The sequence below is a fragment of the Alligator mississippiensis genome, chromosome 1, assembly GCF_030867095.1.
Source record: "Alligator mississippiensis isolate rAllMis1 chromosome 1, rAllMis1, whole genome shotgun sequence".
Taxonomy (NCBI): Eukaryota; Metazoa; Chordata; order Crocodylia; family Alligatoridae; genus Alligator; species Alligator mississippiensis.
This window is the reverse complement of record NC_081824.1, coordinates 112,735,103-112,760,871: the sequence shown is the minus strand read 5'-3', so window position 1 is coordinate 112,760,871 and position 25,769 is coordinate 112,735,103. Positions and strand designations below refer to the sequence as shown.

Here is a 25,769-nt window from a genome sequence, read left to right as displayed (position 1 = left end):
ACTGCAGGTAGAGGGTTTTGCACCCCTGCTCTGGAGTATGAATATTCTTCTTTGGCTGCCTTCTTTCTTTTCCATTTGTAGTATAACTTTATTTGAGTAGTCCCTAGTGACACTACATTGGCCACACCTGATTTCTGCATGTTTTTCTCCGAGGCAGGGCAGCCTGTTGTGCCTTAAAAATGGGGTCTTTCATAATGCTTTAAAAAAGAAAAGGCAGTTTATATTTTAATCTGAGAGCACCTCAGCTCCAATATGTGAAGCACACTCTTTTGAAATTCAGTGTTTTTAAATATTTTTGCTATTATATTTATTTACTCTTTACAGGGTGTTTCATAATGAAATACTTGGCTTGCAGTTGATTACCTGAAGACTTAAACTCTACCAGGTCCTAAAGACCCTACTATTCATATTTTATTTTTCAAAGCTTTGTTCTCAGTAAACTTTCCTGTGTCTCTTTTACCAAAGAGAGCAGTGGTCAAAGATAAGATATGGTTCATGCGGTGACATACATTAATAAGACTATAGTTTATGGTCTCCTAGAAAACTGCACAACTCTTATGAAGTCAGCTGAGGGAGGGAGGGAGGGTGGGTGTGTGTAACCAGGCACCATTTTGTATCATGCAGATTGTTTGCATTGCTGCATAATGCCATGGAGAGCAGTATGGAGTATTTTCACAGTTACAATACACCCAATGGCATCACACCATTTTTTAGGTGTGTGTGTGTTTGCATGTATGCCGATAACTTGTCCAGTCTGATTGTAAGGTAGAGTCATGGCCCTGCTTTCACTTGCCCCTATCTCTTTTGAGGCACTGGGCACTCCCAGAGGACCTTTGCTCTCCTCTGAGGGTTGGCAATGCAGTTCTCCCTTAGCAGAGCTAGTGGAAGAATGGGGGGTGGGGGAGGAAATGACTTAAAATGGTTCTCTTCTCCTGCCCCTCACCCCCACTTTTTTTCTCCTATTTATTGTATTACTGAAACAGTCATTCCAGAAGTGATTTCAGTTTTTTAATTAAAAGTTTAATTCTGATTTTGTTACCAAAACCAAAACTAATACAAATCCCTCTTACACACACATTTTGTTTTAGATTTGGGGGGGAAAGGAGTCAATTTTTAACCAACAGCTCTTCCTACCCTCAGTCCCCCTTCTTATTTCAGCCAGTTCCCCAGCCCTTGTGCAAGCAGCAGTAAAAGGATGAAGGAAAGCTGTATGCAGGCATACATACTGTAACACGGAGCTTAGAGGTCCTGTTAAAGTGGGAAACTGCAGCAGAGGGAGCCCAGGCAGCTGAGCAGGGGTTAGCTGCAGGAGGAAAGGCAGGCTGTTCATTAAGCCTAGAATGAGAACTCCTGTGGGTGGCTGTGGAAGTCACTTGACTGAAAGAAGACCGGGTTTAGGGAGTATATAAACCCAGGGCCTGAGCCAGGATGGGCAGTCTGGCCCTGCAAGCTGCAGGGGAGTCCCTGGCAGATACCTGGGCTGCCCTGGGGGAATGCAAGTAGGATGCTGCTGACTTGCAAGGGAATATGGCTCAGGGTACGGGGGAGTTCTGTGGTATAGCCATGGAACTGATGTTTATGTTCAGACCCAGTATGGAGTTTGTGGTATAGCCAGAGATCTTATTCCTTTGTTATAGTTTAAACCAGTGGACTGAGTTGGGAATATTAGGGTGAAAGAGGTCCCAGTAGTTGCTGAGCATGGCGGAGGCAAGGCCAGTGTGCCCAGTGCCCAAGAGGGGCAAACACCAGGGCCAAGGGCCCACAGCCAAAACAGGGAAAACAAAAGCTAGAAGTCAGGTCCAGTACAGTGGGAGGGAGGGAGTGTACAGTACAGTACACTTTCCTCAGCTAGAGGGCCCAGCAAGAGGAAAGTGGTGGAAGCCATGAAGACTGAAGCCTCAACAAGGAGGAATGATTTAACAGCAACTTCTGTGAGGCTTAGGGGTGGCTACAGGGAAGGTCATAGGCCACAAATAGCCCATAAGACAACAGGCAGCCTGGAGGCACAGATGGGCCAGGACGGCACTTCTACAGTAAGTGCTGGATTACCAGCAAGATATGAGAGGGATCGGCTGGTGGTCAGACGGACTAGGGTTTGCTCTAGGACCCTTGAACAGGCTCCCTTTTCACATTTTAATAATTCCAGCAAAGTTGTGGCAGGCAAGGGAAGGAGGGTACCCTGGAGCTGAAGTACAGCAGGAGCTGCGTGGCTACCAAGGGGCATCATAGCAGCCCCTGGGGCCTGGCACATGCTGCACATACTGTATTTTCTCATATATAACACATTTCTTTTTTCCCCCTTCCACTCAAACCTAGCTTGTGAAAATCAGGATGTGCATTATATATGAGAAATGACTCCATGAATCTGGAAACTTTATCAGGGGAGCAGTGGCAATTAATGCTATTACCGTTCTTCCCATTGCCAAATTTCCAAACCTGTGTGGAGCCCTCCATCCAGATGATATGACCTCCATATGCTACATTGAGCTGATACACAATGTTGATCCACAGATGGAACCAGAATGATGGCTGGGACCTGGCACTTGGGCCCAGGCCTGGCACGTGGCATCAGGCTGGTGCACAGGATTAGACCCCATATGCTGGCCCTAGACCTAGCATGCAGGATTGGGTTGGCATGTGGTCCTGGACCAGGTGTGCAGGGTCAGTCTGGCACAAGGGGTTGGACCTAACACATGGCCCTGGACCCCAGTGCCTTGGGCTGGGCCTGATGTGGCCCCCCATCTGGCACACGGGGCTGGCAGCAGGCTTGGTTCCTGTAGCTGTTGCTGCCACCCGGTTCTCTGAAAAGCCAGTTATTTTTTTCTTTAATGCATCTTCCAAAAAAAATTAAAAGGTGCTTAGTATCTATTGGGGTGTGTTATCTGAAAAGATGGCACCTACAGCCAAGGCAGAAGGTGGCCCTGGCTGGTTTAACTAAACTAAAGGAACCTCTGCAATTTTTGGCCTAGCAAAGCTTGGTTAAGATTCCTATGGCTCTGTAATCAGAGACCTCTCCCAATTCCATGGGGTTTCTACTCCCTCTCCAACATTGATGGAACATCCAGCTGGGTATTCTGTAACTGCCTCCCCTCCAACCAGGGATCCATTGGTTTAAGATTTGGCTCCACTCTATTCACTGGCAAAACTGTTATTAGCTTTAGTGAGGTCAAGGATATCACTAGTTAACTCTGCCAAATCAATGGCTATATATAGCATATGTGTTCAGAACTAGCTCTGAAGGACAGGCTGATCTTGCTTGGTGACTCTCCCAGTGTTCACACATAAGGGCAAGGCATTAGGATAATAGCTGAGAATCATTTAAAAGTGGTTACAGGTCAAAATTGTTGGGGTGTCCCTTGGTGACCACTCCATTCTGAAGACTGGGCAGGCAGAAAAATAAAGGGACTACCCTTTGCCATTTATAGTAGGCTTATTTCAATGTGTGCTCCTTGATTTAAAAGAAGGGTCAGATGTTTATGTATTTGCATGCTGGCAAATAGCTCACATTACACTGCACTTGTTTGATATTTACATTGTGCACTGTATTATATCTACACACAGAAACATTCATTTCATTGGAAGAACTTTTGATTTTTTTTTTTAAGAAACAAGGTGATTCAGAAGTTATGATAATGCAGAATCCAAGTAATTCATTAATGGTGCACATCAACCATAATTCAGACGCAACATAAAGTTCTGTAAATGTAAGGCATATATGAATCCTAAGCACTGAATACATAAGCAGTGCTTACAGGGATACATTATGGGTGCTGTGCAAAACATAATCTTGAACTGTCTCCCTTAGACCATGGTCTCACTTCTAGCTGTTTTGTTCTGGTGTGTTCAGCACAAAGCAACTGAAAAGGTGATATGTGTGATTGCTTGAGAATTCATGGACATAGTAGGGCCACACTACCAGTTCACCTCACCTCCCAGCTCTTGATACTGGGAGACAGAGGACAGGAGTCTGGCCAAGGACATCGGCACTCAGTGCAATTCAGAGCACCACCTTGGCTACTTGATTGTAGTGGGGACAGAGAACCTGCCCTTATTTCTCTCTTCTAGTTACCATAGTCTTATAATAATATTTTTCTATTTAAAAAAACAAACAGAATATCTTGTGGATAAAACAGGTAAAGAAGTAACAGGAGAAATTGTCTACAATGAGTCAGGGAAATGGACTGTGCACGAAAAAAAGTAGAAGAAAAATGGAAAAATATGTCTTTCTTCTTATCTCTTTCATCTATAGTTTTATTAGGTGATACCTGGAATAACAAGCACATTTTGCAGACATGACTGGGATCTATCAATTGAATGTGTCTTTTGATTCTTGAGTGTAATGTTCCATTCATGCTTTTAAAATTAAAGTTTAATTTGAATGCTGGTGGGCACTGCTGTCATTACTTTCTAATAGCTGTACATTTCATAGAAGCATCTTAAGTGATTCAGAGCCTTTGGGATACACGCATTTCTATCCTTTGGAAATGCTGTATTCTCACTCTTCTCTCTTCATGCTGCATTTGCTACACTACTCAGCTGAATCTAGTCGTAAAATAGGCCCTGATCATGCAACCAGTTAAGCATATGAGTAACTTTATTTATTTCAATAAAGTTAGCCATCACATTGAAGTGAATAGGATTCTTCATAGCAGTAGAATGTTTGTATGATTAGGGTTTGAAGATTATAGGCAGGGATTTTTTAATTTGTGAGTCTGCCCAGTCCCTATCATAATAGTGTTTGTATCCTCATTGGGATTTTTGGATGCTACCATAATATAACATATTTCATTGTTACCATTGTATACACATACTTTCATTTTGGTGGAAAAAGCTTGGTGTGTAAGTTTGTCAGTCTCCAACTCACAAAAACAGAATCTGCTGTAGCTTGGAGAGCTGGGCAGTCATTATTGAGCATATGCTAGCATATATGTGAGCATATATCATCTCTCCAGTGTTGTTTCTCTGCTCTACTCCGTGTAGTTGAATTCAGCTGGGTGTCTTCAGAAAATTCTGATTCCGGTCACCAAGAGAAAGGAAATCTGTAACTCCTGCTGCACAAAACAAGCCAGGATAAATCAGCTGGAAGCAGGAGCTGGGAGGAAAAAACCCAAAACGATCCTTTTCCTGGAAAAAAGCATTTGTCTATGAATAAACTTATTTGTACCGATTAGCTGCATGCGTCTGACTCTGATGCTTAAGCAATTGAACGTGGAAACAGTCAAACACTGCAAGAAAAGCTTATGCCTCAGAGTCTCATTGGAGATACAGGAAGCATTTCACATAAATAAACTCCTCCCCTCCTTCTTTGTTTCCCTGATCTTCAGAGGAGGAGTTGGTTGATACTAATGAGTTGAGTTGCCAGGCGAGGCAGGAACTTCATTAGTAGCTTCGGAAATTATGCTGCCGCTTGCACCATGAACTGGCTGTCTGGTTCCCAAGGAGTTGTTTTAACGGCTTACCACCCCAGTGGCACCAATGAGGCGGCAAGGAATCAGACTAAAGAGGGCGAAGAGACTTGCCCCGCAAGGTAAGCTGCGGAGCAGGGGGTAAACTTCACCTGCTCTGGGAAAACGAGCAACTTGGAGGTGGTGTGAGCAGGGGGGAGAAGCTGCTACACTGCGATTGTGACGTAGCACGACGCTGTCCCAGCGTTCGACAGATCAGATGATCAAAGCTCAGTAAACGTCAGAAATTACCGCCTGTAACTAAATGCGGGGGAGGGGGGCACTGCTGACAGGTGCATTTTCAGCCCTGGTACAGGAACACCCCCCCCCATGTTGAAATCTTTAATGGCAAATCTTCTTTCGTATGGCTGACGGAGCAACAATTATAACTCGAGTTTCAGGTTAGTTAACCAGTCCCTTGAGGAAAAGGAATGTATCTCTGGAATGTCACCCTCACATTTGTTAGGAGAGCAGAGTGTTATTTTGCGGTCCATAGTCTGATCAATCCCATTCTGCACAGCTCCTAATACACATGCATCAAGTGACCGCAGCGGCCATGCCAAATGTGAGCCTTCTATTGAAGGAGCCCTTGTTTTGTCAGAAAATAAAATCATACTGCATAAAAAGCAGCATCTGTTGAAGAGTGAAGCAGCAATACTTATTCTGATCTTAGTTTCTGAGCATAACAACTGCTGTGTTACTTTAGGGGATGGGGGTGGGGGAAAGAGTTGGACCCAAGTCACTATTAGCGATTTTTTTTCCTACTTGCCATTACAGTAAGTTTTATTTATCTTACCAAAGCTGCTGCTTCCTGAGAAAAGGTGATGTGGTTAATATTAAACTGCTTTACAAGGCAAGAAAGGACTCGTTTTTCATGATCACTGAGGTGCGAATAGCCTTCCTCTTTCTGTGTACTTTGTTCTTTCTTTCCAAACTGTTTTTTTTTCCTTCCCCTAATGACCTCCGCACTTACTTAGCGAACACTTAATGCCTCATCGTATTGTAAATAGTAAATACTGGCTGCTGCCAAGACATCTAGTTGAAAAGGCTTCGAGTTTGAAAATAAATGAATGCCATTATAACTCAATTAGTTCTTCAGTGTGCATTACTCAGAGATACAATGCCTTGAGTGCATTTAGTGCCTGTATGTGAGAAGAGCTTTGCATGAGCAACTACCACTGGCAGCTACTGCACAGTATTTCTTTGGGTCAGCTCCCATTTATTAACTATTGTACTGTCCCATGACTTTTACACATTTTGCTGTTTTGCTTTTTGAAGCATGTGAGGTAAGTGGGTTATAGTTCTGGAAAAGAGGATAAAACATTCTCTTAATTCATTTTTGCCAAAAAAAATACAACTGATGCACTGCAAAAGGGTCTGATTGACCTGAATGTGGACCTCTGATCACTACATGAAATGGATTAGCATGAGGCAAACTTAACTATATTAGCCCCCTTATTCCACAGAGGAAGATGAGTTCCCCATCCATAGTTAATTCAGTTCTTGACAGTCTCTGCAGAGAAATGGTTATTAAAAGTGGTGATAGGATTTCATTACTTAAGGCATTTGCAGAGATGTTAACAAATGGGGGTGAGGGGTAGGGTATGAAATGACTTGTACTTGCATAGTCTGCAGCTGAGTCAGGAGCTGAACTGGAAGTCCTTGTCCAGTGCTTTAAAACATGAGGCTATCCCTCCCTTTCCTCATTAGTATCAATAGTCCCACTTAGCAAATGAAGTTAAATTAATAGTACATTTGTTTAATTTACCACAGCAGTTGCAGTTTGTCTCTGTTATCAAATAACAGTTTTTAGGTAGACAAATGGCAAGAAAACCATTTTCACCCTTCCCTTGTTTTGAATATCCTTTCTTCTTCATTGATTTTAGGTATATTGTTTGAACAGGGGCCTGAGAGATACTGCAGGTTTGATTCGCATCAATGGCTGCAAGGAGCCAGTTTCACTTCTACTTGGGAACATGGGTGAGGGCCTAGAACTAGTGAACATGGAGACAAAGGTATTTGTAGTGCAACAGATTGCCAGGGGAGGAGCATCCCTTCTTGGGATGATGGAAGATTGTGAAACTCACCAGCACTAAATCAGGAGGGATCCTCATCCTTCATGGATGTTTAGACTTGTACACCTCTTCAAAAGACAGGGAGGACAGGAAGAGAAAGCCTGCCTAGGGAAGCCTTCTGAATGGGGCAAACAATTCTGCTTTGATTTGTTTTCCTCTGGCTGGTGGATTCTTTTTACCTACAGTTATTTGTAGCCTACAGAGGCCCAGGGTTTATGAGCACAGTATCAAGGCCTTCACTCTGTTTCCCATGGTAACAGAGCTAGCTGAGGAGCAGCATTCCCATGTGGTCACTCACTACCTGTAATTGGTAGCTGCTTCTAAATGCTGGTTTCCTCAAGTGGGTAATTTGTAGGAGGAGTTACCACCTGCAATAATTTGAGTGAGGTCAGAAGGATTTCTCATGGAGAGATCCATCTGGGAAGGTAAGAAAGGGGTGGAGAAGGAATGAAATGCAAAGAGAGGTCAATCTCTAGGTCACTTCTCTTTACCTTTGATTCCCTGGTTGAGCCACAGCAGGGATTCAATAGAATGGGGGGAATTGCTGCAAACAGACCATGGCTTTGCAGCCCTGTTCATGTGAGCTGATAGGAGGCCCAGCCAAACTGAACTTCTTTCTGAATGTGGAAGAAAAATTTAATTTCTACAGTGCAGTTTGAATATATCCAAGTCACCTTTCCAAAACATGCATTGTCGAAACATTTGATTAGCTAGGGTTTACATATCGTGCAGTATACTTAAACCAAGCAAGCAGAGAGCTTGGTTTAGGAAGCTGCTAATACCCTCAATTTTAGGAACTAAATCTAGGGATGATTAAGATCTAGGCATGAACATGTGGAACAAAAAATGTGTTATTCTGCTTTTTGAAACAACCTGGTGTATGAGAACAGCAGCAAGGGATTGAGCACGCCCAGGAGTAATGATCATTTGCATGACAATAATAACCTTTACCTGAGGATCTCAAAGTGCTGTAGATAATAATCACATTGGTACTATATATGGGCTTGCCAATTAATGGGTTTCTATGTTCACTGAGGATTATAAATGAAATGCACCCTAACAGATAATATTAGTACAGGATCTGTGAACTGCTAAATGCTGCTTAAGCCCATTTTGTATCTTCCACATGGTGAATAGGCATCATGCGAGCTGGCTGCATAAAATGCCTTTTATGAAATCAAATAGTGTATAAATACATAGACTTATGCAGTTACTTGCATATTTTAAATTCATGCATATTGTGTGTAATTAATTAAAAAATATTTCTTCAGCTGCATACTATAAGACATCACTCCATCTTCCTCTCAAACTCCTAAATGAAATAGAGATGGATGACTGGTTCATTAAATAGAACCCTTTACATACCTGGACATAATTTGGCTCAACTTTTGAAAGTCATGACTTTGCTACGTGCTGCTTACTTGAGGCCAGATTTTGACACTTATTTGTTGTACGTTATCTTGTTTGGGAGTAACTCCACGTAAATCTCATTCTTTGTGAGAAATCGTTTCTCATGTTTTGCAGGCAGACAGATGGACTATATGCTAAAGGCCAGGTAAACTCTTTCCAAGATGCTTTGAGTCAATGTCATCCAAAGAAATTTCAGTTTCTTTCCAAAAAAAAGTCAGTATTTCTGGTAGGACAGTTGAAATGACAGTCACCTGCTTGGAAGGCTGCCTGCAAAGAGAAAGCAAAATTGATAAGAGCCTTCAAGGCATGCGGCTGGAAAGTGGAACCAGGATGGGGGGGACTCTACCTACCCCTGCAGCCCGGTTGCCAGGACACTGAGAAAAGCCTTCCAGTGGGTTCAGGGGCCTGGGAGCCCAAGCTCTTGACCCCCCTGGCTTTCTTTCCTAGCCTGGCTCTTGGAGAAGCACACAAGCAGCTGGGCTCTGGGGTAGGTGAAATGAGCATGAACTCTGGGCAGGCAACTGGTAGGCCAAAAAATCTCATTTCAGTTCTCTGGAAATATAACTGTTTTTTCTTCACATTTCTTTCCATGAGAAGAAAAACTCATGATTGACATTTTATCTTGATTAGAGACAAGTGTTTTCAAAAACATAACACTCCTCAAGGGAAGGATTTATATTCTTTGGGCAGCTCTGCTTCTAGTTGTCATTGCTGGTTGTGTAGGAATAGAGCCTAGTAGTGCAGGACATTCCAACATCAGCACAGCTTTGAAATCTGTGAAAATTGGGTGCTTCCATCATGCCCCACAATATACATATACCAGTTCTGTGCCATAGGAGTTGCAATTTTATTGCGGATGTGAAAGTATTATATGCATTTTGCTCTAATCCTAGTCAAACAACATCAGTCTTTGTAATATGGCACCCACATATTTATTTTAAATATTTATCTTAATATTTTGATCACAATTCAAGATTAGGAAGGTAACATTTAACTCATCTGGAGCCTACAGGATATGGACTGTCATTCACTGGGAAGCTGTGTAATCACAATCCCAGATATCGGTGATTATACTGTAATAAAACAACTCTTCTGATAAATAGTCATGATAAAATAATTGACTGTGCTGAAGATGCTGTCACTGTGTTAGTACTTCAAATAGATCTTCAACTTTTGGAGATTACAGAAGTGTAACCTTATTTTTTCTGACACATCTAAGGAATCTGTTTCACAATGTGCAGCACTAGAGCCAATGCATTCTGTACTCCAAAAATAAGACTACTATAGAACTAAGTCGGTTTACTCTCCATGAGCTTAGAGAAGTCTTAGTTTACCAGAGATAAATTGAAAATCAGCAGGTCGGTGAAGGATTATATACTGCTTTGCAGTTCCTAGCTGGTCCTTGAAAAGCATGCAAAGTTTTTTAGGTATCTCTTGTAGAAAAGGATTGTACTAGCATGGTCTCAGTAAGCAGAACTCTAGAAAAGCCTACATAGTGGTTGTTTTAATTTTTGCCAATCTAGAGTATTATTTTGCAGATCTTGTCCGAAAGAAATACTGGATCCTTCTCCTGCACTGCATAGAAATCCAGTGTTTATTCCTGTTTTATTCTCCCTTCTGTGTAACCATAACAACTGCTAGAATCTCTTCTCTTTATTATAGTTTAAGAAAAACCTGTGGGTGGTTTCTAACTCTGGTTCAGTTTTGCCTCCAAATCTTGAGAGAGACCAGAGACAGTTGACCCAATGTCAAAGTTTATTTTAACAACTACCTTCTGTCCACACTTTTTCACTTTTTTTTTCCCCCAATTCCCTCACCTAGCCACTGCATAGGTACGCTATCTGTTGCTTGTGTGTTCTTGTATATCTGTCAGAAACTTTGCTTTCTCTTTTCTGTGTGTCTCTTCACCTTAGATATTTCACCAGTTTGATTGTTTATCATCATTCATAGTGTCCCAAGCATGAGAGCGTTACTTTGTAGCTCATTCCTAAGGCATTTGTGCACATGTGTAAATGTGATGTATGCTAAAAGTTCAGTTGAACTCATTGGTGTATTCCCATACTAAAAAGAGATTGCACAGATGTAAGTGTTTCAAGGATAAAGGCTGAAATGGAGACTGTATAATGAAGGGTGGGGGAGAGCAAATATTTGAAGTGCTGAGTACAGGTATGACTGGTCATGGTTGTGCTCTAGGAAAATAAAATGTTTAATTAAAAATTGGATCTTGCATCCTTGAATTAATCCAATTATTTTGCATCCAATTAAACATCCAAGCTAACAGGTAGGGATATAATAAAAAATATATTTGTTGTGACCTCCTCCTGGTTTTCTTTTCTTCCATTTTTTTTCCTCTGTCAATATTGTCCTTTTTTCCTTTGTTTTTCTTAGCCCTGTACCCCATTTTGACAGTAGCAACTGAGTTGCCCTCCTGTGTTTCCCTCTGGTTCTGTCTCAAACTTCCTCTCTTTGTTCCTGAGTCTTCTCATGGGTCTTCCTCTTTTCGTACTGACTCACTGTTTATTTGCTGTCACTCAGCCTTCTTGCGCACTCCTGCTATCTGATGCTTGCCTGAGGTCCCAAAGAAGAAGGAAAAAGCTATTTGGACTTTGAAACATTCAGGGTTAGGGTCTTTCTGCCTTCACCAAAACCACTTAAACCTTCCAAGCCCCAAAGGGCGTGGGGATTCTGTGTGGCTGGGTCTCTCCCCTGATTCTCTTAGCACCACTGCCCTTCTGCTGACCATATTTTCTTGGAGAAATGAGCAAATGTGAAAATCTTTGGGCTGGCAGCCAGGCCCTTGCTGTTGAATTTCTCACGCTTTCCTATGTTGTTAGACCTTGCAATCCAAGATCTGGAATCTGGGTACACAGGAGCTTTAACAACAAAATACATGTGACTACCACTTGGGATTTTGGACTTCCTTTATCAGCTGGTAGCACTGGTAAACTCTTCTCCCCTATATAAACTGCTAGAGAGGGGCACAATTCTCAGTTCTGCTAGCACCGTGACATAAAGAGTCTTACTTGCTGTGTGGTCTTCCTTAGAAACAAGTCAGAAGGGAGCAACATATTGATTCTGAGGCAGACTTGTATTAAGAATAACTTACCTGAAAATAGTGGTTTCAAGCTTGGCCATGAAGGACTGAATACAAGTTGTACATGTACAAGTACAAGTCTTTGAAAAAATTATCAAGGCTCACATTTGTGAGAGCCCGGTAGGACAAATTATGCTGAGGGGAAACCAGCACGGGTTCGTGGCAGGCAGATCGTGCCCGACCAATCTAGTCTCTTTTTATGACCAGGTTACGAAACGCCTGGACACAGGAGGAGGGGTGGATGTCATATACTTAGACTTCAGGAAGGCCTTCGATATGGTATCCCACCCCATACTGGTGAACAAGTTAAGAGGCTGTGACTTGGATGACTACACAGTCCGGTGGGTGGTGAATTGGCTGGAGTGTCGCACCCAGAGAGTAGTGGTAGATGGGTCGGTTTCGATCTGGAAGGGTGTGGGCAGTGGGGTCCCGTAGGGCTCGGTCCTTGGACCGATACTCTTTAATGTCTTCATCAGTGACTTGGACGAGGGAGTGAAATGTACTCTGTCCAAGTTTGCAGATGACACAAAGCTATGGGGAGAAGTGGACACGCCGGAGGGCAGGGAACAACTACAAGCAGACCTGGACAGGTTGGACAAGTGGGCAGAAAACAACAGGATGCAGTTCAATAAGGAGAAATGCAAAGTGCTGCACCTAGGGAGGAAAAATGTCCAGCACACCTACAGCCTAGGGAATGACCTGCTGGGTGGCACGGAAGTGGAAAGGGATCTTGGAGTCCTAGTGGACTCCAAGATGAATATGAGTCAGCAGTGTGACAAAGCCATCAAAAAAGCCAATGGCACTTTATCGTGCATCAGCAGATGCATGACGAATAGGTCCAAGGAGGTGATACTTCCCCTCTATCGGGCGCTAGTCAGACCGCAGTTGGAGTACTGTGTGCAGTTCTGGGTGCCACACTTCAAGAAGGATGCGGATAACCTGGAGAGGGTCCAGAGAAGGGCCACTCATATGGTTAAGGGCCTGCAGACCAAGCCCTACGAGGAGAGACTAGAGAAACTGGACCTTTTCAGCCTCCGCAAGAGAAGGTTGAGAGGCGACCTTGTGGCTGCCTATAAGTTCATCACGGGGGCACAGAAGGGAATTGGTGAGTATTTATTCACCAAGGCGCCCCCGGGGGTTACAAGAAATAATGGCCACAAGCTAGCAGAGAGCAGATTTAGATTGGACATTAGGAAGAACTTCTTCACAGTTGGAGTGGCCAAGGTCTGGAACGGGCTCCCAAGGGAGGTGGTGCTCTCCCCTACCCTGGGGGTCTTCAAGAGGAGGTTAGATGAGTATCTAGCTGGGGTCATCTAGACCCCGCACTCTTTCCTGCTTATGCAGGGGGTCGGACTTGATGATCTATTGAGGTCCCTTCCAATCCTAACATCTATGAATCTATGCAGAATGGAGATTTACTTATTTTCTGAATAATCAGTCTTGCACGGTGGTCCAACATTTACTCACTGTAATCAGAACAATTTAATAGCTTAACCAAGGAAATGAAAAAGACACAATAGTTAATAGGATAATTCTCCCTCAAGGAAAGTCCCTGTCTATCTTGCTCCAATGAGTAGTGACTTCTTCACAGTAGACATCCTTCTCTGCACGCAAGTTAGCTTAAAGTTCAGCGGGAGATACTTACCGACGTTGAGGATTCATGCCAAAGTGCTGTGCTCTTAGAACCAGAAAATTCAGTGATCATTCATGGCAACTGACTTCTGCTTGTGGAGCCTTCCATACCCTGAGGTCATTCACAGTCTCTTCTTACTCTGCTGCTCATCTTCAGCATCACCTAACCTTTTTCACCTGTTTCTTATTCTCCCATTCTGAGTAATTATCCAGTGTTTTACATGTTCTGGCTTGTCCTAAATTTTTGCCTTGGCAAAACCAAGATTTTTCACACACGAGCTGATTGTACATGATCTTGATAGTCTCATGCGTGCTCTGGCTTCAGGAGTTGTACATGCAAGTATTTTTATTGCATTTACCTGAACAAAGTCATGTTTTCTTTGGATTTTCCTGCTTAAAGAAAGCAGGAAAATCCAAAAATGACTAGACTTTGTCTTATTAGGTGAGTGTCTGTTTGATGTTCAGCTAACAGAACATCAGACAGAATATCTAGAGCTTATGGCTTTCAGAAGACTTTTTATAGTTGTTCAATTTAAAGCAACAAGAGGCCTTCACATCTAGTCTGCTCAGTTACATTGCAGGCACTTCCTTTTTACCCAGTTGTTCTGAGCCCAGTCACTTGGGCTTGAGCCAGGTTCTACCTTCCAGAAAGGCATCTAGTCTTGATTTTTTGTTTGTTTGTTTGTTTTTTTTAACGACAGCAAGAAATAGAAAGTTCAGCATGACCCTTGTTCTATGGTTAATAGCCCCTGCTATTAAATTTGTGTACTTCATATTTCCAATCAATATTTTCTGGCTTAAGTTTCAAGCCATTGTTTTTGTTGTGTCTTTTTTTTTTCTTTCCCAGATTTAAAGAGCCTTTTAGTACCCAGTTACGCATACTTTTATCAAGTTACTCCTTAATCTACATTTTGATTAAACAGATTGAGCTCTTTTAAGCTCTCACTGTGGGGCATTTTCTGCCTTTTGAATACTTTTTTTGTGGTGCTTTTCTATCCGATCTCTGATTTTTTATTTTTTTTCCCCCCCCCCATCCTTTTAAAAAATGTGAATAGCCGAAAGTGTATATTTTATTTTACTGTCAGTTTAATCAATTCTTACTCCTACTCACTACTTTGCTTATGTATCTAAAGGTCACATTAGCCCTTTTTATTACCATGTCACACTGGAATTTGTGGCACATGGCTGTAATTATCAGCTACAATGAGCAATAAAGCTGGTAACCAATTTAATGTAATTTCTCCTTTTATTAGTGCTGATCCGATAGCCAACCAATATATCGGTGCACCTCTAACTGCAACAGACTAGCAATCTGGCTCCTGGGCTGTTGTCCTGGCTGCTACAGTTCCTGGGATCAGGTGTGGCAATTATGCTGGCCACGGGAGAGTGGGGAGGGAAGGGGAAGAGGAGCAGAGTCTTGCCTGCACCCATCTTTCTAACTTGTGCAGCAGCTACTACTGCTGCAACTGCTGCTGTAGCCATGTGGGGTTGAGCTGTAGCCACTTTGCTTCCACCCATGGGAGCAGGGCTGTGCCTCCCACTACTAGGCATGGAGATACGCCTGCCTGGGTACTATGGCCAGACAGCCAAGGGCTGTGGTTACCATGGCAAAGAGTCTACTGGAGGGAGGGAGCCATTCTGGTGCTCTATGTAAGTCAGTGCCCAGGGTTGATGTACCCTTCTCTCATTCCTTTTCCCCCAGTTAGGCTACTGCATGGGGAACCTTACATGGTGAGGGTGGTCCTTGCAAGCAGCAGCGTACATTACTTTTCCTTAATGTTAGTAAAGATATATTGTACGTCAGAAATAGTAGTCTGTGTGAGGTATTACAGACAAAGTATAATGGTTGAAAACTAGCTAAACAGTGGTAGGTAATTGAATTTCAGGGATCTCTTGGCAGCTTGGAGCCAACAAAGCTTCAGAATGTTATGAGACATAGATAGATATTGATACATTGCATGAAATGTAAATTACTTGAAGAGGAGAGTGTTTAAATTTGAAGCCCCTGTCTTAGAATGCACCTGAATGGCATTTCCAGTCATCTGGGATTGCACTTAGTAAACACTTGCAAAATTTAAGAGTATTATTGTTGCAATTTTTTCTTTCTCTTTGTATCATGGCTTGATAAAAAGAGCTGTTACTGGAGCAGTGAGAGCTGCAAACTGTAAGGCTTTCAAAAGGCTATTTTTAGGTGCTCCAGGAGCATTTGTAACTTGAACACCTTCTCTATAATTAATGTTTTTCCTAGAGTTACTAAATATGTACGTTTATTTTTTTTTCCCTATGAATTGGGATACTACAGCTAAACTAAGCCCATAATTACAGAAACTGGTGCAGAGGAGGTCTAGTTGTGAATGGTGTTTCTGATTCCTCTTTTATACATGGTTCATTGACTGTTGGTTTAGACTCCTCTGCTAATGAACTTGTTTGAACAGAACAACAGGCTATGTAAAAAATTTGCTGTTAATGAACCCATCTCTATCTAGGAATCCTGAACTCTCATGTCTAGACAGTGAATTTAAATTTCATCTGGCAAAACTACAAGTGGAAATGAATATTTTATAAAAATCTAGATGTGGAACAAACAAAAATCTAGTTCTTCTATAGACCACAGATTTAAATCACCATTTCCCAATGTGTAGTTTTTTGGTTGGGTGACTAACTTGTCAAGAGATTCTGTACAGTATCCACTACTACTGAAGGGGGGAATACAGTGCAAAGAAGCTCCTTAGCCTCTTATCCGTCCTTCCACAAATTCTTCAACAGAATGGCTTCCTTGTAATCTAGTGGTTTTTGACCTTTTTTTGACTCAAGGCACCCTTTGGAAAATGCCAGACTTTAGTTTTCATTTGCTTTTTGGAATATAGAAAAATAATAGGGCATTTTTTTTCTGTTGGAAAGAATCAGGAAAACCAAAACGGGTCAGACATGTTTCAATGCTAATGATGCCTATTTGCTTCCTATTTGTTTTGTGGATCATGTTTACACACGTAGCCCTACTAACATTGCATGACACCCACAGCATCCTTGGAAGGATGTTAAGGCACCCAGAATGCTGTAACACCCTGGTTGAGAATTGCTGATGTAACATACTGGGGAAAACAATGTTACTAGGCCAGCTGTCTTCATCACAGTTTACTACACCCTTTAAGGAGAAATCTGCTTAACCAGGATCTCAGCCTGCACATTGATGAAGTGAGCATGTCAAATAATCCCAGCAGGGGGCCAAAAACACAATTAAGGCATGGGCTTGTGACCTAGAAGATCTGTGTTTGGTTACTGGCTTTTAAATGTTCAGACACAATCTCTGCATTTTTAGCTGCTTATATGATAAAATGGAAATAACATTTTCACTTAACCATTGTTTAGATGGCAGACCCAAGTCTTTTACAGCTATTTTGTACAGCTTCTAGAGCAATGGTGCCCTGAGGCTGGAGGCTCTACCGTAATGTAAATGTTAAATTATAAAGTTACAGCTTATCTCTTGAAGTCTATATTCAGCTTTGTTCTTAGTCACGGATTTGAGAGAGAGTCGTGTTTTGTTTACACATTTTTGTTCCTGTTGATATATAAGATGCATGTTATTCTGTTTAAATAATATTGAACTGTACAACCGAACCTTGACCTCTGGAGTGGGGTTTGTAGAAATGTGGATTTCATGGGAAATGAAAGTGTCAAAATAATTTTTCTGTAGTTAAAAAAAAAATCTCACCTTTTTGGATGTCCTATGACATGTGGCTTGATTGCCAGACATCTGTGGAACAGTGTCAGTTGCCTTCCATTGCTGCATTTTTACAGAACATTCAAGATTGACCACTCTCTTGGTGCTGCATGAGGAATACACAGTGCTGCATTAGTCTACAATATAATTTTTACCTCTAGTCTCTTCAATAGCCATTGTAGATCCATATGTTTAGGGGGTTGGAGAACAGCCACTGAGGTGATATATAACTTTGTTCAGAAGTAGTTCATACGTAAAGCATTATCCTTCTAATGCTGCTATCTACTTATGTATCTACTGATTATAATCATATTTAAGGTTGCAGCGTTATATATTACTGTCTGCTTAGCTTCAAATTACAGGAGAATAAATTCTAATTTTCTGCCTAACTTGAGTGATGGGTCAAAACTTCTGCAGCCTGCCATCATTCAGATCTTCCTCTTGTTCCCAAGTGTTTAAAAAACCATGTGACCCTTACCTTGGCTGTTGCCAGACATGGCCCGTGCTCTCAACTTTAAAAATGGAGGTAATACATAAGAACTCTGCAGGGAAGTTGTGGTAATTTTGCGGTCACTGTTTATATAGCGGTTAGTAAATGCCTTTTTTGTTTAAATCCTATTATTCTTGCTTGGCTGAAAACCATCTCTATGTAATTGCCAGGACAATGGGGGGCTGCTTGATTGGAAACAAGCAGCAAAGCTCTGATAGCAGCCCTTTTTTCCAGAGCTCTCTTATGAGGGAACACATTAGAGTTTACAATAGGGAAGTATTTTATGGGAAGTGCTCAGCTCTTAACAAAAGCTATGAATATTGGATACTTTACTTCAGGGACTTGATGTTGCATTGCTGAAGTAAATGGGAGCTTGTGCCATTGATTTAGGGGCTCCTGGATCAAGCACTTACTGTACAGAAAATGCTGGGGTGCAGATGCTATGATGAATCATTCAATAAAGCCCAACATGTATTTTTCACCCATGAACAAGAAATTAGAAGCTTTACTAATATGCTAGGGGCCTAGGGCTGTATTCAGTTTTAAGATTGAAACAAAGACAAGTATATATTAATTGGAATATGCAGTAATTCGCTAGGTCATACAACAGTGGTGCTTTCCCTTTTTTTGCAGTGGGCCACGTGGGCAGTGTCCAGTCTGTCCATGGGCCAGGTTCGACCTGTGGTCTTGATCCGGTGCCTGGGTCAGGCCCAGTGGGCACCATCCAATGACATGGAGAGTGGGTAGGTAGGTGGGGCAGCCCAGCCCAAACCCAGCACCAAAACGAAAGGGATGTAGCCAGGCTCTGTGGTAGGGGATTTCCTTTGCTGTTGCTGTTGACAACATGGTCCTTATTACAAAGTCATTTTTATTAGTAGGAAACACTTGAGCTAATAATAGGGAACATTTTACATAGTCTAACCTCTTTATGCTGGGATTGTGGATGAGTATGTAGGGAAGGCTGGCTTCAAATATATAGTTATAGGAATACTTCAAGGTTGGTATGCTCGTGGGATATCTCCCCAGGGCATTAAAATTTTGCATGTTAGAAAGAAGCAGTTATTTGAGAGGGAGATTATAATATGAATTGTGTGTAATGTAAGTTTGCTTTCAAAAAAAAAAAAAAAAAAAAGGAGTGCTCATATGGCCCTGGCAGAGTGGCTGTCCTGGACCAGGGAGCTGCCCACTGCTGGATCCTGCCAGTCAGCTGACATAATTAATGACATTTCAAAGGACAACTGCTGCATCAAGTGGAGCTGTAGTTTTGGGCCAGACAATGGGGAAATAATATTGTGATGTAAACCTGGGGTGATCAGCAGTGGCACTGGATCATTTAGATTCAGGACAGATTCCTGAAGTTGTGTGCCAGATTCACCCCAGCTTTGCAGCACAGAAATACCAAAATGAAAAAATGGAAAGTGATAGTCACATGGAAGCTAGCACCTCCAAATTACCATTGGTTAGTAGACCATCATCTTGGCATTTGAAAGGTCAGCGATAAATGAGATGGGAAAGGGTTATAGTTTATGTCCTAACACAACACACGGCATAATATCAACATGCTGGATATACAGTTGTTCTGTAAAAGCACCCCTAACTGCTGGAACACAGGTGGGGAGTGCATCATCATTTTGTGATTCTTATCTACTTAGCCTCTGAACGCATAAGCCATCGTTTATTTGTCCGTCTTTCATAGATTCATGGATGTTAGGGTCGGAAGGGACCTCAATAGATCATCGAGTCCGACCCCCTGCATAAGCAGGAAAGAGTGCTGGGTCTAGATGACCCCAGCTAGATACTCGTCTAGCCTCCTCTTGAAGACCCCCAGGGTAGGGGAGAGCACCACCTCCCTTGGGAGCCCGTTCCAGACCTTGACCACTCGAACTGTGAAGAAGTTCTTCCTAATGTCCAGTCTAAATCTGCTCACTGCTAGCTTGTGGCCATTGTTTCTTGTAACCCCCGGGGGCGCCTTGGTGAATAAATACTCACCAATTCCCTTCTGTGCCCCCGTGATGAACTTATAGGCAGCCACAAGGTCGCCTCTCAACCTTCTCTTGCGGAGGCTGAAAAGATCCAGTTTCTCTAGTCTCTCCTCGTAGGGCTTGGTCTGCAGGCCCTTAACCATACGAGTTGCCCTTTTCTGGACCCTCTCCAGGTTATCCGCATCCTTCTTGAAGTGTGGTGCCCAGAATTGCACGCAGTACTCCAACTGCAGTCTGAACAGCGCCCGATAGAGGGGAAGTATCACCTCCCTGGACCTATTCGTCATGCATCTGCTGATGCACGATAAAGTGCCATTGGCTTTTTTGATGGCTTCGTCACACTGCCGGCTCATGTTCATCTTGGAGTCCACTAGGACTCCAAGATCCCTTTCCACCTCTGTGCCACCCAGCAGGTCATTCCCTAGGCTGTAGGTGTGCTGGACATTTTTCCTCCCTAGGTGCAGCACTTTGCATTTCTCCTTGTTGAACTGCATCCTGTTGTTTTCTGCCCACTTGTCCAACCTATCCAGGTCTGCCTGCAGCTGTTCCCTGCCCTCCGGCATGTCCACTTCTCCCCATAGCTTTGTGTCATCTGCAAACTTGGACAGAGTACATTTGACTCCCTCGTCCAAGTCACTGATGAAGACATTAAAGAGTATCGGTCCAAGGACCGAGCCCTGCGGGACCCCACTGCCCACACCCTTCCAGGTTGAGACCGACCCATCCACCATGGCTCTCTGGGTGTGACCCTCTAGCCAATTTGCCACCCACTGGACTGTGTAGTCATCCACGTCACAGCCTCTTAACTTGTTCACCAGTATGGGGTGGGATACCGTATCGAAGGCCTTCCTGAAGTCTAAGTATATGACGTCCACCCCTCCTCTTGTGTCCAGGCGTTTCATAACCTGGTCATAGAAAGAGACTAGATTGGTCAGGCACGATCTGCCTGCCACAAACCCGTGCTAGTTTCCCCTCAGCATAATTTGCCCTGCTGGGCTTTCACAAATGTGAGCCTTGATAATTTTTTCAAAGACTTTACCAAGGATGGAGGTGAGACTGACTGGCCTATAGTTGCCCGGGTCCTCCTTCCTCCCCTTTTTGAAAATGGGGACCACGTTAGCCCTTTTCCAGTCCTCCGGGACTTGGCCCGTGCGCCACGAGCGTTCGAATATTCCCGCCAGTGGCTCTGCAATGATGTCGGCCAGTGCCTTCAGCACCCTCGGATGGAGCCCATCCGGGCCTGCCGACTTAAAGGCATCCAGTTCTTCCAAGTGACTCTGCACCACCTCAGGATCTACGTATGGAAGTCTGGCACCTTGCTGCTGCCTCTCTACAACCCCAGTGAGAGACTTGTTGTTTCCCTCACTTAGGAACACTGAGGCAAAGAACTCGTTGAGGAGTTCAGCCTTGTCCCCCCTGTCTGTCACCAATTGTTTCTGCCCATTTAGCAGGGGTCCTATTCTGCCCTGGGCCTTCCTTTTACTCCCTATATATCTAAAAAACAATTTCTTGTTGTTTTTTACTTGGGTTGCCATCCTCAGCTCCATGGTAGCTTTGGCCCATCTAACTACCTCCCTACAAGCACGAGCAGAGGAGGTATATTCGTCTTTGGTGATCTCTCCCTGTTTCCACTTTTTATGTGCTCCCCTTTTGGCCCTTAGGCTGCCCTGGATTTCTGCGGTCAGCCAGGGAAGCCTCCTGGCCCCTTTCCCTCTTTTGCCTCGCTCGGGGATTGTCTTGCTTTGTGCCCGAAGGATCATTTCCTTAAGGCACAGCCACCCTTCTTGGGCTCCCATCCCTTCAAAACTCCTACTCTGCAGTGCGTCCTTGACTAATCGCCTGAGTGCATTGAGATCAGCTTTCCTAAAGTCTAGCACTTTCACCCTACTAGTTACCTTACCCACTCGCCGTCTTATGTTGAATTCTATTATTAGGTGATCACTGTCTCCCAAATGGCTACCAATCTGGAGGTCCCCTACCATGTCATCCCCTGTTGCCAATACCAGATCCAGTATGGCATTCCCCCTAGTGGGACCATGTACCTCCTGTGTCAGGTGGAGGTCCTGTACACAGGTTAGAAACCTGCGTGAGCGGTGGGACTTTGCTGTCTGCGTCTCCCAGCAGATGTCCGGGTAGTTTAGGCCCCCCATGACTACCGCCTCTTTAGCTTTTATGGTCTCCGAGAGTTGCCTCAGGAGCCCTGCATCTATTTCTTCCCCTTGGTGTGGGGGTCTGTAGCAGACCCCTACCACCAAATCCCTTTCTCCTTGCCCCCCATGTAGCCTAACCCACAATCCTTCTACTTCCTCAGCCTTGGATTCTGTCTTGATGAGGGTTGATGTATATTGCTCACTGACATAAAGTGCAACCCCCCCCCGCCTTTCTTCCCCGACTTGTCCTTTGTGTCTTATGCTTGCCTTAGTGCTGGCTGTCAGCAGCTTACTGATGTCAGGTGTTGGCTAGTTAGAAAAAGTCCATAATGTTTCTGCATTTAGAAATACAGGATTATTTTGACAAACGAAAGTTTGGACAGTAGTGTGTGGTTGTGGAAAGTTTTAAAAGCTCATTTTGCCAGCAGTACACGCAAATGTTATTCTTAGTGAAAAGGTAATGATTGCATAAAGATTCTTTTGCAGTATGCACGAATTATTTGCCTTTAATAGACTTTCATCATATAATATAACATGGAAGCCTTTCCGGCTATTGAACTACTTTTTAGCACTCCTGGCAGCACTGCAATGCCAAAACACAGAAAGATGGAACAAATTTGAAAGCTAGCTATCTTTTATTTAAAACACTATATCAGTATTTTACAACATTATCACGGAGGCATCAAGTCAAAGATATATACTGTGAAGTGTTTTAAATATTTGTTAGAATTCATGCTTTTTTTTTTTTTAAACATGCCTTAGTTTGGAGTGAACTTTACACTGTAAAGATTACTATAGTCTGATGACATCACAGTATGTAATAAATATGAAGTATAATGAAAACTGTTTGTTTATGTAATTTTCTGGAAGAAATACAGTCCAGTATATTCCCTACATCAGAGAAAGTAGTGGCTGGGGCGGGGGGGTGCCGTGTTCCTGCCTTCCCTCACTTCTGTCCTTTGCAGCCTCCCTGCCCTCCCCACTCCTAGCTCACCACAGCCTCTGCATCTTCCCCTCCCACCACTCTCTTATTGTCAGAATCATCTTGGGCTCTGTTTCCTCCTGAAGCACAGCATGTTCCAGTGGGGCGGATAATGATTCTTTGGAGTCCCGGGGCCCCTCCCCATGGCTCAGGGCCCCCATGACCTACACCTTGGCCGTGCAGCCGCAGGCTCTGTCCCTGGCCAGCACAGCGGGAGCAATGGCTGGAGTGGAACACGCTGCCCCCCGGACCCAGGGCAGGAGCTTTGGCCACCCCTGCTCATAGGTCTGCCAGGGGTATGGAGCTGCTGCCCACCAGGTGCACGTGGCGCAGACCGAGCTCTGGAGGGGGCCCTTGTCCTGCTGCGGCTCAGCCTGACAAATGGCACCTGGCAGCCATGGCCCACCATGCCAGGCATGTCTGGACACCTGGTTTTGCCTGTACTGAGGTAGGGGCCCTGAGTCCAGGCCCAGCTAGCCCGTGCATTAATCCACTTAGGTCAGCCCCTGCTGACCCTACAGCAACGTTGGAGCCACTGATTGGCCAGTCGGGATAGACTTTCCATGTACTGCATGCCCAGGAGGGAATCCAGCCAGAGTCTGACAGTAAGTGGGGTGGGGTGGGGGAGATGCAGAAGCTGCAGAGGGCAGACCAAGAGGCTGCTGTGGATTGGACCCTGGTCCCAACCTAGGCTCAAGGCCAGAGTTGGAGCCAGAGCAGCTGCCCTCTCCACTTTGTGTGTGAATCTAAAACAAGGGGCTTTCCCCTGCACTATGCTGATTGGGGAGCAAGGGGAACTTCATCTTAGTTTCAAGTAAATATGGTGGCTGACTAAGTCAAAAGAAAGGAAGTATTCTTCATGCTTGTTCACAAGTGGTTGCTTCTGTCAAAAGCTGGGTTAGTACTTCCGTAAAATATAATTCTAAGTGCTTAGACCAGTGGTTCTCAACCTTTTTAGATTCAAGGCACTCCTCAATAGACTTGCACTGCTTGGAAAATGCCACCTCTTAAGTTTTCAACTCTTTTTTTTTATTATTACAGGAAAATTTTAAATAGAGCAATAGTTGCAAAGAACTCGGATCACAACAGGGCAGAAGGTTTCAGCACTAATGATTCGTGTTTGAAAACTCTGGATTTATTTTGTGAATCATGTTTGCATACATAACAGTGCTAATATTTGCATGGCATCCTTGAAGGCATTTCAAAATACTTCCGGGTGCCATGGCTTAGCCACTGACCTCCATTAGTTCAAAGGTTGGACTGTAAAACTACCGCAGCAAGCATATCACTTGCTTTATTTAAACATAATAAATACAGTATGAAAAATTTCAGGCCTTATGGATTGTCACAATGTCAGATGGGTATATTATATGATTTTAAAGATGCAATGTAATTTCTCAAAAATACAATTTAAATGAAATTTGTTATCCACCCTGACAGAAACAATAGTTTCAGCTTTATTTCTTTATATGGTATGTGTCAGAAAGGTGGAAGAACTGAATAAGATGCATTTCGGGGAGGGTGTTGTGGTGCAGTTGCACGCACTTTTTGATCCCTGGACTACCCAAAGTTTAAGTCAAACTACCTGGCAGTGGCAGCAGCATTTCTCTTCAGGCATTAGTGAGGCAGTTATTTGACTTCACAGGATATTCTAATCTACCTGATTCCCTCTAAACTCTTTATTCCACAGCTGTTAACAACCCTCTGGTCTTTTAAAGCAGTTTTTTTTCTCAACCTTTTTTGTACTGGGACCCATTTGTAAACATCAGTGGCCAGTCCCAACCCAGGCCCCAGCCCCTTTGTGTGTGGGGTGGGGGAGCATGGGGGTACTCCAAGCAGCCCCTTGCAGGCTGGAACTCTTCTAGCCTGCAAGGCAAAAGCTACAGTTTTCTGCATTTTTTTCCTTTAAAGTTTGTTTGCATCCCTTTTGATTATATTCTTGCAACTCACAGGTTAAGAAACGTTTTAAAGGCCTTGATGTTCCACTAATCAAGCTATCCTTTCTTCTGCAATGCTGATGTCCATTAGCTGCTTTTCTTAATGCAGCTCCTATGCACAGCTGCAGACTGTTTTTAACTTTAGCTAAAAACATTCACTCAGGTGTGGAAGTAACTGGTCACAGAAGCATTGGAAGCCCTATCAAGATGCCCAAGAGTTTGTTTTATAAATGTGAAAGAGATGTACATTTAATTCTAATGACAGGACCAAAGAAACAACATGTGATTTATTTTTGCCTACTTTGGTGTGATAGCAAACTTAATGCACATTCCAATAGTTATCTTTGTTCTTGTTTTGAACTTAAACCGATTAATAAAGCCCGTAGCATATTAGTAAAGCTTCTATTTCCTTTTTACTTGAAGAAAAATGTTGTTATGTGGGGAAGCACTGTACCATCTGCCCTCCCTCTTCAAAATCCTATATCTGCCTATGTGCGTGTCTCGTAGGACATACAGCTAGAAGACTGACTTAAGCAATTATCCAGTGTGAAAGCTGCAGCTAGAGCTTAGAATCCTGTAATGAGGGCTGTGGGGTGGATTACAAAATGTGATTCGGAGCAAGCATTAATGTTTTCTGTTATACCAGAGCCTTTTCAAACAGTGCTACAATCCAAAGTGTTCTCAGAATTGTATAGATTTATATTAACGTCGCTTGCAAATATGTTACATGAATATGATTAGTCCCTCAATCCCTCCAAGACAGTGGTGTTAAACAGACACTAGTGTAAGGGAAATGGCATTGCTCTTACTGAAGAACAGTGCAGAGAGGGCACCCTCCCTGAGACTGGGAGT

General features: G+C 43.4%; 1 protein-coding gene across 3 annotated transcripts in view; it reads left to right on the top strand.

The window, feature by feature from the left end:
* The window catches only part of ARHGAP18 (Rho GTPase activating protein 18), a 175,826-nt gene that overhangs the window by 49,829 nt on the left and 100,228 nt on the right, over nt 1-25,769 (top strand). For 2 of the 3 annotated variants that reach the window (XM_019479603.2, XM_006274251.4), the window contains exon 1: nt 5,309-5,527. The exons of the other annotated variant lie outside the window; for it this stretch is intronic. In XM_019479603.2, the coding sequence (XP_019335148.1) occupies nt 5,415-5,527 (113 nt within the window). In that variant the 5' untranslated portion in view covers nt 5,309-5,414. Of the gene's footprint in view, nt 1-5,308; nt 5,528-25,769 lie in introns of those variants that run through there. 3 annotated transcript variants of the gene reach the window in all.